This window comes from Panthera onca, chromosome D1 (assembly GCF_046562875.1).
Source record: "Panthera onca isolate mPanOnc1 chromosome D1, mPanOnc1 haplotype 2, whole genome shotgun sequence".
Taxonomy (NCBI): domain Eukaryota; kingdom Metazoa; phylum Chordata; class Mammalia; order Carnivora; family Felidae; genus Panthera; species Panthera onca.
This window is the reverse complement of record NC_138348.1, coordinates 41,720,299-41,732,673: the sequence shown is the minus strand read 5'-3', so window position 1 is coordinate 41,732,673 and position 12,375 is coordinate 41,720,299. Positions and strand designations below refer to the sequence as shown.

The 12,375-nt window shown below is 50.9% G+C and overlaps 1 protein-coding gene across 1 annotated transcript; it reads right to left on the bottom strand.

Moving 5' to 3' along the window:
- Positions 1-6,224: 6,224 nt before the first annotated feature.
- On the bottom strand, positions 6,225-10,615 carry KCNJ11 (potassium inwardly rectifying channel subfamily J member 11). The gene has a single exon (XM_060606144.3). It carries the CDS (start codon positions 9,045-9,047, stop codon positions 7,875-7,877), a length of 1,173 nt encoding a protein of 390 aa, XP_060462127.1. The 5' UTR covers positions 9,048-10,615; the 3' UTR covers positions 6,225-7,874.
- Positions 10,616-12,375: the final 1,760 nt, after the last annotated feature.

Genomic DNA, 12,375 nt, shown 5'->3' with positions numbered 1-12,375 from the left:
TAAAAACCAAAACCCAAGCTCATCAATAACAGAACACAATGGTGGTTTTCAGGGTGGGGTGGGGTGGATGAAACGGGTGAAAGTGGTCAATGGTACAAACTTCTAGTTATAAAATAAGTCATGCGGGTGTAATGTACACCATGGTGCCTTTAGTTAATAATACTGTAATGCATATTTGGAAGTTACTAAGAGTAAATCTTAAAAATTTAGAAAAACTTTTAAGAAAAAATATTTTTGTAACTATGGATAGTGACAGGTGTTAATTAGACAGGTGTTAATTAGATTGTTTTGCAACATATACAACTGTTGAATCATGTCATACACCTGAAACTCATATAATGCTGTATGTCAATTATACTCCAATAAAAAAAAAGTAACATTTAGTGTTTCTGGACTGTGGGCTGTATCCATTTCAAATTCTGCTTCTTAGTTCAATGAGATTGACCTGTACATGTTAATATAAGAATAAATCTATTGAACTGCACTTTTAATTTAATATCTCTAAATTTTTCTTTGAGAGGAGACAAGTGACTTGTCTAGGGTCTCATGGCTAGTAAAGGGTAGAGCTCGGGTTTTTAATCAATGTGTCCTACTACCAACGAAGATCCAGGGTGGGGTTGGGCTGTGAAAGATGAGCTGGAACATTAGGTTTAGAGGAGAGGCTTAGTCTGTACGGTTCTTGTCTATTCTTTTTTTTTTTTTATATGAAATTTATTGTCAAATTAGTTTCCATACAACACCCAGTGCTCATCCCAAAAGATGCCCTCTTCAGTGCCCATCACCTACCCCCCCCCACCCACCCCCCATCAACCCTCAATTTGTTCTCAGTTTTTAAGTCTCTTATGCTTTGACTCTCTCTCCCACTCTAACCTTTTTTTTTTCTTTTTTTCCCTTCCCCTCCCCCATGTTTCTGTTAAGTTTCTCAGGATCCACATAAGAGTGAAAACATGGTGTCTGTCTTTCTCTGTATGGCTTTTTTCACTTACTATAACACTCTCGAGTTCCATCCACGTTGCTACAAAGGGCCTTATTCTTTCTCATTGCCACGTAGTACTCCATTGTGTATATAAACCACAATTTCTTTATCCATTCATCAGTTGATGGAAGTTTAGGCTTTTTCCACAATTTGGCTATTGTTGAGAGTGCTGCTATAAACATTGGGGGTAGTTCTTGTCTATTCTTAGGGGAGGACCTGTTGGTTAGTGTGCTTGACCATTGCCTTAGCTTCTGTAACTGAACCAAAGTGACTGATGCTATTCCCAAATGGATCTGTGTGTGGGCACCTCATTCAGGACAGAAATTGAAAGGAGTGTGGAGGGTCTTATGCCAGGTGTTAGTCATGGGTAAGGTACAATGGTGGTTCTGAATGTAGTTATCAGGGATGTGAGGTTGTATTTCAGGATCTTTGTGGGGCAGAGAAGCCCTGTTTACATCTCTATTGAAAGTTGAAGTAATGACCCTGAAAACAGTTCTTAGGTCACTCAGGCGGGGCACAGTCAGTGCATGGGCATAACTGACATGGAAAGCTCTTGGCTAAGAGAGAAGACTAGAATGGAATCCCCATAGCAGAGTTCCCACCTGAGGGTGATTTAGAGTCCCTCTAGTGGCAGCACTGGGGATTGCGGCATCAGTGTAGTTGGTGCCTATTTCAAGGATACATCGTTAGAGGAGCTAATGAATCTCATAAAATGGAGATCTGGAAGGAAGAACAGGGCAACCGCTGGAACTGTGGAGCAAATGAAGTAGTCCAAAAGTGTTTACCATCATCAAAAGAGACGTGATTCAAAAACAATGACACCCTTTGGGAATAATAGTAAGGCAGTTGAGGTTTTTTCAGTTTTGTAAAAGAAATTATAATTTTGTAGATATTGCAATAGAGTAATAAAGTAATATAAGGAAAAAATAAAATTAGTGGGAAAATGACAAATGGGATCTTTTATAGGAAGATAAAAAATTAGATATAAAATGTGGGGGATTGTTGAATGGATATTACTGATTGCAAGGGAATCTATGATGTAGAAAAAAGAAAAGGCATTAAGGAGTTACTAAACTCAGAAATGAATATACTGGTTACACCTTCAGAGACCTGAAGAGTCACGAAGGGAGGCAGAACTATGGGATGGTTTTCATTCCTTGACTTCCAAGATGGATGGGAAATCAAGACACACTAGAAATTTAACAAAAAAGAATGAAAGTCTCAGCCAGAACTGTATTGCATTTACTATTCTCTGGAGTAACTTCCTTCCCCAATAATGATGGCATTAGGTGAATAACGAATTGATCAAATGAAGTAAAGTGCTACCTGGTGTGGTTTGCCTCACCTTGAGTGCTGATGGTCTGGGGAGGAGGAGTTTGGGACATATTGTGCTGCAAAGAACCATACACTGTCATGAAGTAGAGGCAATGTGACTAACGTGAGCTGAAGAAGGCTATGGGCACTGTTGACCCATACTCCTGTACACCATTGTTTCTCCCAGTGAAGGAAGTAAGTTGCATATGTACTTTGTATCACCCATTCCACTGTTGGCATCAGTGTCTGGAAAGACCCAAAGCCAAGGAAAAGGCATAAGTTCGCATTCCTTGTACCCAGGCTGGTCAGTCTAGATGGCCTACCTTTCATGTCACTTCAGAGCGGGGTCTTCCCAGAGCGGAGATAGGGGAGGGTGTAGGTAGCACCTTCTTCCCTCTCCATGAAGGTACACAATGCCCCAGGCAGGTGGACATGGCAGAGAGGATGCTAATAATCTAGATTCTAATGCAACAAATCCACTCTCTGGAACCCAAATCTGATGTTAGCCCCATTATCCTATTTCTGTGTCTTTTCTCAGCTCCTTCCAAGCTGGAACAGATCTATTGGGCTTTAAACCTGCCCTGATCTGGGGTCAGCATGATTTGACATGCAGAATTCATGTCTTCTTCCCCAAAGTCATCTGCACGTCTTCATACAACATAGGGTATCTGATACCTGAAACTGGGGAGACCTCAGAAGTGAACCCAGAGAGCTGTGGGAAGCCTGACCTACTCTACTCCTTACCACAAGCTCCCTAGGGAAGGATGTTGGGGAGGATCTCAAGTTTAGGACACAGATTGCCGCCTGGGGAGAATAAGTGGGTCCTGCAGAAGCTAGGTGAGTCCTCTCCAGCAGAAGGACCAGAGGGCCACCTTCATGAGTAACATGTGGGCCTTGTGGTTACTGGCTGGAGATGCCAAATTCATAAGCATCAGGCCTGGGAAGATTTCCAGTATGGCTAGTGGGCTAGTTTTTTCAGACTAGCGGTTCCATTTCATTACAGGAAAAGGGTGGCTTAGCTTCCCTCCCTGTTGAGCTAAGGACTGAAGTCTAGGGCACCTATCACACCATCTGGTGTGAGGTGGGGACTGACATGAGTGGCAGATGTGCCCCCATCAGTTTGCATGGCCACCTGACTGACTGGGGGGAAGGTAGCCTGGAAGGTAGGGATCCCAGTCCTCTTGCAAGAAGGGAGAAGATGGAGGGCAAGAGGAAGTGTCAGTGAGGTCTCTCTGGCTCCTTTGGTGTTTTGGACATGATCCTGGCTGTCATTTAACCACAGCTGAGCCAGCCATCAGTTTCAATCCCAGGGCCTTGGTGGGGTGGGGGGAGACCCCAGGGGCTTTCTGAGTTGCACTTTTCCTCTTGTGTTTGGTCCAGAGACATCTGTCCCCTGCGGTGGATCTGACACTTAGAGCAAGGCAGCCCACCTGGTCACTGGGACTGTGCAGCAGGGGGAAAGGAGCTCAGTCCGAATCTTGGGCGTGCTACTTACCAAATACAAGATCTTAGTAAGTTAACTCTACTTCTGATCCTGTGTCCTCATCTGCAGACTCAGAAGAGAACATTGCCTCCCTCAATCCTGGACCCCAGTGACACGAGATACTTTCCTCCCCTTTCTGGGGAGCCTGGAGAAGAGCCAGTCCTGCACATGGGTGTGAACTAGCTTGGGTTGCTCTGTCTGCTCTCATGTGATGCCCCCTGCTGTCTTGGAAGCAGAATATCAGAAACAAATGTACCTGGGAAGTTGCTGCTGGGAAGAGTGGAGCTCAGGGGAGTTTCCTTGTTCAGTTTAGGCCTGTGCCTTAAAGAAGAGGTGTCAAGGAAGTATTGGTCCAGCAGCTTCCTCCATGCCTGGAACTTTCCAGCTCTTCCCTGAGCTAAGCTTTAAGGCTAGGGCTCTCTCTTAGAGGGGAAAGCTTCAGACCAGTGGCCCAGATTTTCTAATCAAGTAGGTCTTCTATGTGGCCAGCAGGTGGCGCTAAGCCCCCAGCTCTGCCCATTCTGTCACCAGCCCTTTAAGGTGGAGGGGGTGGAGGAAGGTTACTTTGGATGGGGCTCCGAGAACAGTCCTGCTGAGCAGCTTCTCATTAATGAGTCTGGCCCCTCTCCTGGCCTTAAGGACAGCTAAGCTGAGTCCCAGGAGCCAGGCACTGTCCCCAGAACTCTGGGCTGACTCTGAGTAGGTTTTCATCCCTTCTAAACCACAAACCAAACCAGTCAATGTTGGGGTTCTGTGTGGGTGCAGGCAGCAGGCAGCTTAGAGCTTGGACCATCAGTGGCAGCTTCCTGGCCCCTCAACCCTACCTCTGGAGTAGCCTGGGACAAACTCTCACTGATCCAGTTAAAGCTCACAGCAGGCTTCAAACTGCAACAGTGATGCTGGCTTGTTGTTCTATACACTATTCATCATTCATTTATTCGTTCATTCAGCACTTAGTTCCAGCCACAGTGCTGAATCAGATATAGTCCCTGATCTTAAGAAACCACAAACTTGGGTTTGCCACAAACACAGGGAAAAGTTTGGGCTGCCCACAAACACAGAGGAAGGGAAGGGACTACCTCTTTTCAGAAGAATCAGGGAAGGCTTCAAGGAGGCATCATTTGGCCTTGACCACAGTGACATGAGATACTTTTATGGATTTCAACAGGCAGAGATGAGGCCTAGGCATTCCAGGCAAAGGGAATAACAGAAGCAAAGCTCAGAGGTTGGAAGGTCAATGTTACGTGCAAGGAGGGAATAGTGAGGCTGCCGGGGAATGGGTGGCTGCACAAGGTCCTGGCAAGAGAACAGTAAACTGCAAGGTTGGAAAGCAGAAATGGCTGGCTACAGGGTCTAGCCTGGCCCCAGAAGGTGATGGAGGATTAATGAAAGTACTTGACATGGGAGGAAATGACTGCAACCGTTTGACCGGGACCACTCTGAGGGCTGCATGGCAGATGGACTGCAGGGGGTGAGGTGAGACAAAAAGACCAGGTAATAGGGTCTGCCGTAGCCCCTGTCTGTGTTAAAGTAAGACCAGGCAGAGAACCTCATCACCGAGGGGAAGTATAATTTCTCCCTTAACATTTGTGTGGTCAGTTGTCTCATCATAGCTAATTTACAGCATAAAACAGTTAACATTTATTGAGCCCTTGTTATGGATGAGGCACTGAAGCCTTTTACATGTGTTTTTCACTCACTCCCATAACAATTCTATGAGGTATGTACTATTAGCAGTCCCACTTTATAGATAAGGCAACTGAGGCACAGAGAGGTTGAGTTACTTGCTCAAGGCCTTAGAGCCAGAGCCAGGATTGGAACCCAAGTTGGCTTAAGAGCTTACACTCCAATTACTACAGGCATACCTCATGTTATTAGGCTTTGCTTTATTGAGTTTTGCAGATATTGCATTTTTCACAAATAGAAGGTTTAAGACTTCAGTGGAGGAAGTTACTGGAGATGTTACGGAATTAGCAAGAGAATTCGAATTAGAAGTAGCGCCCAAAGATGGGACTGAATGACTATAATCGCACGATAAAACTTGCATGGATGAGGATTTGCTTCTTAGGGCTGAATGAAGAAAGCGATTTCTTGAAATCGAATTTACTCCCGGTGAAGATGCTGTGAGGGTTGTTGAAAGACAACAAAGGATTTACAATATTACGTAAACTTAGCTGATAGAGCAGCGACTGAGTTTAAGAGGGCTGACTCTGAATTATGAAAGAAGTTCTGTGGGTGAAATGCTATCACACAGCATCGCATGCTACAGAGAAATCGTTCCTAAAGGGAAGAGTCAGTCAGTGCAGCATACTTCACTGTTGTCTTATCAAATTGCCACAGCCACCCCAACCTCCAGCAACCACCGCCCCAATCAGTCAGCAGCCATCAACATCAAGGCAACACCCTCAAGCAAAAAGGTTACGACTCCCTGAAAGCTCAGATGACAGTTAATACTTTTCAGCCATAAAATATTTTTTAATTAAGGTATGTACATTGTTTTTTTAGACATAATGCTATTGCACACTTAACAGACTACAGTACAGTGTAAACATAACTTTTATATGCACTAGGAAACCAAAAAATTTATTTGACTCTTTATCGCAATATTTGCTTTATTGTGGTGGTCTGGAACCGAACCCTCGATTATCTCCGAGGTGCCTGTAACTAATGCATATGACGTCCCCACCTCTTGCCCTGACCATCCAGCCTTCCAGCATATTGCTGGAAGTGGACGCAGGGCCCAGGGCTATAAGCCTGGTAGGTGCTCCGAGACTCAGATGGTCAGACAGGCTGGCAGGGCTGGACTACCTGAGGCAGAAAAGTAAAAGTCTCTCCGAACTGGGTGACAAGGGTCAGCCCCAAGTCCTTTGCCTGGCCTCCTGGCTAGGATCTGTGGCACCTTTGGAATGTGGGCTGGCACCTGCCAGCCCCTACCCTCCCTGTCCAGCAGCATGCCTCCCCCCCCCCCCCCCCCCCCCGCAAGAGCAGCCCAGAGTGTAGGGAAGTTTTGTTGACAACAGAGAAGGCAGAATCCTGGGCAAGTATACGCAGCACTGCTTCAAGAGTGCCACTTGGGATCAAGCCCATGAGGACCAAGGGCCTCTTTGCCTCAGCAACCTTGCTCATCGCCACCATCCTGAGCTTTCCAACATCTCCTTTTCCAATCCAAAGACCCTCCACGGCCACCCACTGGACAGACAGAGTGAGCGATAGCCACCCGTGGGGAGCCAGGACCAGAGCTCAATCTGTATGGTGGGTCCAGGACCCCCTCTCTTCAGCCTCTTTCTGCTTAGCATGCCACTGTCTGCTCCAGCCCACCTCAGCCTCCCAGGGCAGGGGCAGAATGGGGGTGGGCAGGAACCGCAGCCCCTCACCACTGAAGCCTTGGTGTCAGGGCAAAGAGCGAGGGCACAGGAGCCCATCTCCTCTTTCCTGAGCCTGAGCAGAGCTCGGCATAGCTGAGTGTCCTCACACCATTTCCTCCCTGCCTGAGTCTGCCCCGGGGAGGGGAGCCCTGTCAGCCTCAGCCTTTCCCTGTCTGTGCAGGTTCCACACCTCCAATCCTCCAGCTGGAATGTGCTCCTTCATTGACTGCCCTCTCCAGCTGGCAGGGCCCACCCATTAAGCCACCACTTTTTCAGGGAACAAGAGTGGCCATTCATCTCTTGGGGTCACAGAAACAGAGCAGCAGGTTGCCAACCTGGGGACTGTTCTTCCCCACCCATCTGTCCAGCTTGTGGTCAATTGATCATGGGGATGCACGACTGTACAGAGACCCAACTTGAGGGTCCAGCACTTCCCACAGCTTCCCCAGTCTGGGGAGGAGGGAGAGGGTGGGGGGTGAGCCGGTCCTGAGCTGGGGCTGGGAGGAGCAGAGACAAAAATAACCCAGTACAGTCTCCTGTTGAGGCCAGAAATAGCGTAGTGACAAGTGCCTTGTAACGCCACGGGCTAACAGCAGGAGGGGAGGCTGAGCTGAAGAGGGCCCAGCCTCACACCAGATCCTGGCCCCGCCAAGGGGCCCATACCATGTCCACTCTACATACCATACTACACTGCCTCTGTGCACACATGCAGTGTGGGGGCCCAAGGGACCATGGCTCAGGACAGGGCATCCGGAGAGATGCTAAATTTGGGTTTGGCCTTGGCCACAGCCACACTGCGCTTGCGCAGAGGGCCGCGGGCAGAGGCGAGGGTCACGGCGTCCAGCAGGGTGCGGTCCTCATCAAGCTGGCGAGCTGTGCAGAGTGGTGTCGGCACTTTGATGGTGTTGCCGAATTTGGAGTAGTCCACGGAGTAGCGGCCGTCCTCTTCCGCCACGATGGGTACAAAGCGCTGGCCCCAGAGGATCTCGTCAGCCAGGTAGGAGGTGCGGGCCTGGGTGGTGATGCCTGTGGTTTCCACCACGCCTTCGAGAATGACAATGATCTCGAGGTCTTGATGGTGATGCAGGTCACTGGGCGCCAGGTCGTAGAGTGGACTGTTGGCATCGATGACATGGTAGATGATGAGAGGAGCCACCAGGAAGATGCTGTTGCCACCCACACCGTTCTCCATGGGGATGTCCACCTGGTGGAGGGGCACCACTTCACCCTCGGGGCTGGTGGTCTTGCGCACCACCTGCATGTGGATGGTGGCGCTGATGATCATGCTTTTGCGGAGGTCACCCACGCGCAGCATGAAGCAGAGACGGCCATGGCGCACGGCGATGACAGCATGCTTGCTGAAGATGAGGGTCTCGGCCCGCCGGTGGGCCTGGGCAGTCTTCATGAAGATGCAGCCCAGCATGATGGCATTGATCATGAGCCCCACGATGTTCTGCACAATGAGGATCAAGATGGCCAGCGGGCACTCCTCAGTCACCATGCGCCCACCGAAACCAATGGTCACCTGGACCTCAATGGAGAAAAGGAAGGCAGACGAAAAAGAGTGGATGCTGGTGACACAGGGCACGGCAGCGCCCTCGCCAGGGGCTAGGTCACCGTGAGCGAAGGCGATGAGCCACCAGACCATGGCAAAGAGCAGCCAGCTGCACAGGAAGGACATGGTAAAGATGAGCAGCGTGTGTGGCCACTTGAGGTCCACCAGTGTGGTGAATACGTCCTGCAGGAATCGGCCCTGCTCCCTGATGTTCTTGTGGGCTACGTTGCAATTGCCGTTCTTGGACACGAAGCGGGCCCTCCGCTCCCGGGCGCGGTACCGGGGCTCCGCGGGGTCCTCTGCTAGCCGTGTCAGTACATACTCCTCAGGGATGATGCCTTTCCGGGACAGCATGGCTCCAGCAACCACCGGGGAGAGGCTTCCCCCATGGAGGGCACCCTCCTGACCAAGTCTTAGGCCTCACTGTGGGGTTTCCTCCCTGGGCACCCTTCCACCTGGGGACCACCCTTAATCTGTGCTGGTGTCACTTCTGAGATGCCTCCCCAACCAGACTCATCCTCACTTCCACCTGGCAACCCTGCTTCTTTAAACCAGCCTCACACCTCAGCGCCCCCTGCCCATTGCCTAGTGAGTCCCCTACCCGGCCTGTTCCCCACCTTGTTCTGGATCTCAGCTCAACTCTCTTCCACCGCTGACCACCCTGGGCTCCCCCTAAGACTCCTTCTCCTCACCCAGCCTTCCTTCTCAACCCACCTCCTCTATCTTGGAACTTAACACCTCCGGATCTTACCAACTCACCAGACCTCGCACAACCCCCACCGTTTCTCTTGCCTTACCCATTTCTGCTCCCGGCCCCCTTCGAAGCTCCAGTTTCATATTCTGACGACCCCCAGTCCGGCCTCCACGTATGCTCCCCTTTCTACCTCACCTTCCGTTGCCCTCCCCACCCCCCCACCCCCCCCTCGCGGCTGTTCGGGATCTCCCTCCAAGCGCTTGTCCTTTCCGTCTCCTTGGGATCCCGCGCCCTCCGGAGTCACTAACCCCACTGGACTCCACTCCAGATCCCCTCGCCCCCAGCGCAACCTGGCACAGCTCACTCAGAGTCGCGGCCTCTCCGCTCCCCGCCGGCCCCACGCAAGCCCGCGCCGCGCCCCCGCCCGGCGCTCCGCTCCGTCCTGCCCCGCCCGCTCGTCGCCGCAGCACCTGCTCCTGCTCCTCAAGCCGCAGCCGTCGCCTCTCCGCCCTTCCGGCCGCCCAGGCGTCCCAGCGGGTGGTCCTCTCGTCCGTCTGTCCGTGTGTCTGTTGGTCCACTGAGACCGACCTGTGCTAGGTGGGGGCAGAAGATTGAGGGCTGGGGAGCCGGAGGAGTGGAGTGGGGACCCGGGGCCGCCAGGGGGAGCCCGACCTATTCCTGAGCTGGAGGAGGGGCGGGCACAGGATCAAGCCCCGCCCCTCGCCGTTCACACCCCCGCCACGCCCCGCCTTCCTGTTCCAGATTCACAGTCTAGTTTTGGGGGTTTGCCCAATCAGATGGACCAAAAGAGATTCTTCCTGACCAAGCGGGGACACACAGGGGAGTCGCGACCCGCCTTTCAGTCTGAGGACTGCAGCCCCTAAACGCCTTGACTTTCCTCTTCCAATTTTCCCATTCTTAGTTGGGCCAATACCCACACCTCCTGCAGGATTGGGCTTTGCGGATTCCCAGGGAAAGAAGGCACTGAGGGGCTGTGTCACCAGCCTGGTGACCGGGAGATATTAAGTGGCCCGAGGATTTCTCTACTGACTGCTTCTTCTCTTTGGGGATGCTCTTAATCTTTTCTAAGTCATGGATCCTTTGAGAATTTGATGAAAGCCACGGACTCCCTCCCCAGAAAATAATGCACCTTACTAGTAGGTGTAGGAGCGCAGTTTCACCTCCACTTCAGGGGATGCTGGGTGCTGCAGCCCAGAAGCCTGGGTGGTTGCCTCTTCTTAATTATCCCACAACTACACCCCTGTATTTTTTAATGTTTATTTATTTATTTTGAGAGGGGGTGCAAGCAGGGAAGGGGCAGAGAAAGAGGAAGAGAGAGAACTTCAAGCAGGCTCCATGCTGTCAGCGCAGAGCCCTACATGGGGCTCAATTTCACCAACTGTGAGATCATGACCTGAGCTGAAATCAAGAGTCGGATGCTTAACTGGCTGGGCCACCCAGACACCCCACTAAACCCCTGTATTTTAAAGAGAATTTGAGCTATCAACACTTGCTTTACACCTGCTTACACCTGCAGCCTTGTTTCTTATACCTTAGGTAGTGGGAGGAACCTGGGTCTGAGGGCCTGTATTCGGGCTGGTTTGGGAACTGGGGGATTCAAGCTCTTGACCTGAACACGAGTGGTGCTTCTACTGCAGGCATCAGCTTCGGATTGCCCTGTGGCTTGGGCTTCACGTGGGGAACCCCAGTTCTCAGCTGGGACAGAAAGCCTTCCAGGTCTGTTGGGGACAGTAATGGCCCTGTCCCCTCTCTGGGGCTCAGATCTTTATGGAACCCTGACCCATGTGTGTCCAATTGTTGGAGTGGGGGCTTGAGGCAGGGATGGAAAGATGGAGACAGTGGGGATATGGGCCACAGTGGGGCAGATTGTAATTTGCATAATGAGTGTTCCTTTTTCTCTCATACTCACCTGCAGGCAGAGTGAACACTGCTACTCAGGGTAAGTGTGAGCTTGGGCTATATTAACAGAGATGCAGTGCCTAGGGTGGGGAGGGGAGAATAGGATGATCAGAGTGGGGAGCTCAATGAGACAGGGTTACACAGGAAACCAGCCACTCAGCCACCAGAAAAGGAGCCATGGAGCACCTCCTAGGGAGTTTGGGCACTATTGCAGAAACTCCAGGGGTTCAATGATAGTAGTTCTGTGTGGTCTAAAGTATGGAACCAGTATAGACACTGAGTGGAACAGGGGCGGGCTGTGATGTCACATATGGAAAAGTCAGTTCTAATAACCAGAGATGACCCATGTCTTTGGAGTATCCAAGTCAAAGTTGGCAGACCATCAAGGATACTATGGAGGGGTTTGGGCCAGAATGGCCTTGGGCATCCTGCGAGACTCCAGTGTGGACCTTACCCCACCCCTGCTACCTCCCTTCAATCCCTTGGGGTGTGGTGGGTGCAAGGTGAGGCCAGGGATGGAAATCTCCCTCCTCAGGCTCTGCTCTTGGGAGGCCCTTCAGTGGAGGGAGCTGCTAGGCCCCCAGAGACATCCTAGAACTAGAAAGGCAAAGCCCTGCCTCATAGTATGGCCCTAAGGCCTCAGCTATTATCTGCTCCACCCTTTCCAGGAAGGTGAGATGCTTACCCAAAGAGCTCAGCCTCTTGCCCTGCTCCATCCTGCACCTCCTCATACACATCTCCTCCAAATACTACACTTGTCAGGTTCCTTTTTCACTCAAAACCCTTTTCTACTTCCCTTGTGTTCATAGGCTTATTCCAGACTCCTTTTCCTGGCATTTAAGGCTCCCTGATCTTATGCTCCCTCCCCCTGCCCTATGGGCCGTTTCCTCTAACTCTGCCAGTCCAAGTCCCACCCCTCTCACGCCCAACTCAAATCTTGCCTCCCCTAGGCAGTCTGCTAAGCCTTACAGAGCTCTCACTTCCTGATCCCCTCTGGCTCCTGGAATATCCAAAAGGTCTGTATTGGGCCTCTTTCCAGTGACTGGTGGGTTTTCCTTACATTGCTCT